This window comes from Selaginella moellendorffii, unplaced genomic scaffold (assembly GCF_000143415.4).
Source record: "Selaginella moellendorffii unplaced genomic scaffold, v1.0 SELMOscaffold_117, whole genome shotgun sequence".
NCBI classification, from domain to species: Eukaryota; Viridiplantae; Streptophyta; class Lycopodiopsida; order Selaginellales; family Selaginellaceae; genus Selaginella; species Selaginella moellendorffii.
In genome coordinates this window covers 74,110-75,840 of record NW_003314378.1, presented here as the reverse complement: position 1 = coordinate 75,840, position 1,731 = coordinate 74,110, and the positions used below count along the sequence as shown (strand labels likewise).

Below are 1,731 nucleotides of genomic sequence, written 5' to 3'. Positions count from 1 at the left end.
ATGCTAGCAGCTGCAAGTTGGAGTTGGAGAGGAAAACAAACGAGAGAACCTTTTGATCCAACCTACGAACCTAGTGGTAATCCACGGGGTGCTGAGCGAAGAACACCACCAAGAACACGCTCTAAAACCCGAGGACAGGTTGGAAGAACACGCTCTAAAACCCCAGGACAGGTTGGAAGAACACGCTCTAAAACCCGAGGACAGGTTGGAAGAACACGCTCTAAAACCCAAGGACAGGTTGGAAGAACACGCTCTAAAGGTGCCACGAAGCGAAAAAGGTAACCAGGAGGTTTGACAAGCACCATCAATGGTTTGCACAAAGTATTAATGTGTGCAATTGTCCTGTATAGAAAGAGATATGTATCTTAACCTTAATGGGCGTGAATATCTTTTACCAATACTCACTATATCATTTTTAAGTGTTGTGCTGAATGTGTGGTGAGTGCTCACACACCACAAAAAAGTTTTTGTGGTGCATGAGCATTCGAGCCCATGCTCTTTTGGAATATTGTAGTTGATACTATATTCACATGCATTGTGATGAGAGATGGGTCTGAAATTAGACAATACATGGGGTATGATAGTGAGTGTAAATCCCAGCTCCCTCATGCCCACATCAACAGTATAATCAAAGCATTTTGCCACTTTATGAAAGAGAATTTTCTGTTAGCTACACACATCAGAATTTTTGTAACCATTGCCAATGCTTAGTGGTAGCAGGGCCTTGGTTTAATGTATTTTTAATAGCTCTTAGAACAACATGTATAACTTATAGCAGAGAGAAATCAGTCTACTCCAATTTCAATATTGGATCATTTGTGCTACCTAGGGAGGGGGAATAGTCAAACTCACCTTGATTCCACCACATACGAGGTGAGCTCCTCCAATAATGTAGAAGCACGAAGTCAGTGAGAGTATTAGAGTTTTAGACAAAGATCTAAAGACCCAATGAGCTCTTTAATCTGATGCAAATGCAAATCTCACCCACAAGTCTCTTCACACTAGAATTTTAAGAAATCCTGTTCATTGGAAACTTTTTCCAACCAAGAAAAGGTGGCACCTTGTTCTTAACCCGCAAAATACATTTGGGTTTGTAGCTGTCTTCCACCTGCTTCAATCTAACAACGTCTCTACCAACACTGAGGCCAGGAGGTGATGTGCTATGCCAATTCCATTGCATTGCACTACAACCAAGTGAGAATCTCGCTAGCTGTGAGAGAAACAAACAATGATTACTTCACAAAATTCCTTGGGGATGTCCTATTGCTAGTAGCCAACCATGAAGTAAAACAAAGCCTTCCAAAACACTCTAAAGCTTATTAAAACTGAATGCAATTTTACTGGCACTCATAATCTTCTCATTAATCACTAATATCATTTTTAAAACACTTTTGAAGACTTTTAAATGCTTCAGAAAAGGGGTGAAGCCCAACCCAACCCTTCTTTATTATTGCCCTCCTTTTTATAGTTGGCTCTCCCAATGATTTCTTCTAGTTCTCTATTGAGTGTAGACTTCAAGGAATATCCATGCATCTCCACATCACATCCTAAATGTAATGTCGATCAAAACATGATTTCCATTGTTTCCAGGGTTTGGATGGCATAGCTATGCCACATGCCACCACCTAGGATGCAATCCTACTTCTTTAGGTTTTGCCCAAGCTCATACTTCTTAGCTAATGCTCCCACATTCATTGTTAACAAGTGAAATCTATCCTTGTTTGATCTCTA

The 1,731-nt window shown here is 40.4% G+C and overlaps 1 protein-coding gene across 1 annotated transcript in view; it reads left to right on the top strand.

The window, feature by feature from the left end:
• The window catches only part of LOC9635800, a 5,980-nt gene extending 5,685 nt beyond the window's left edge, over nt 1-295 (top strand). Inside the window, exon 10 of the mRNA XM_024664998.1 lies at nt 11-295. Coding sequence (XP_024520766.1) covers nt 11-295 — 285 coding nt within the window. The remainder of the gene's footprint in view (nt 1-10) is intronic.
• The last annotated feature ends 1,436 nt before the right edge of the window (nt 296-1,731 follow it).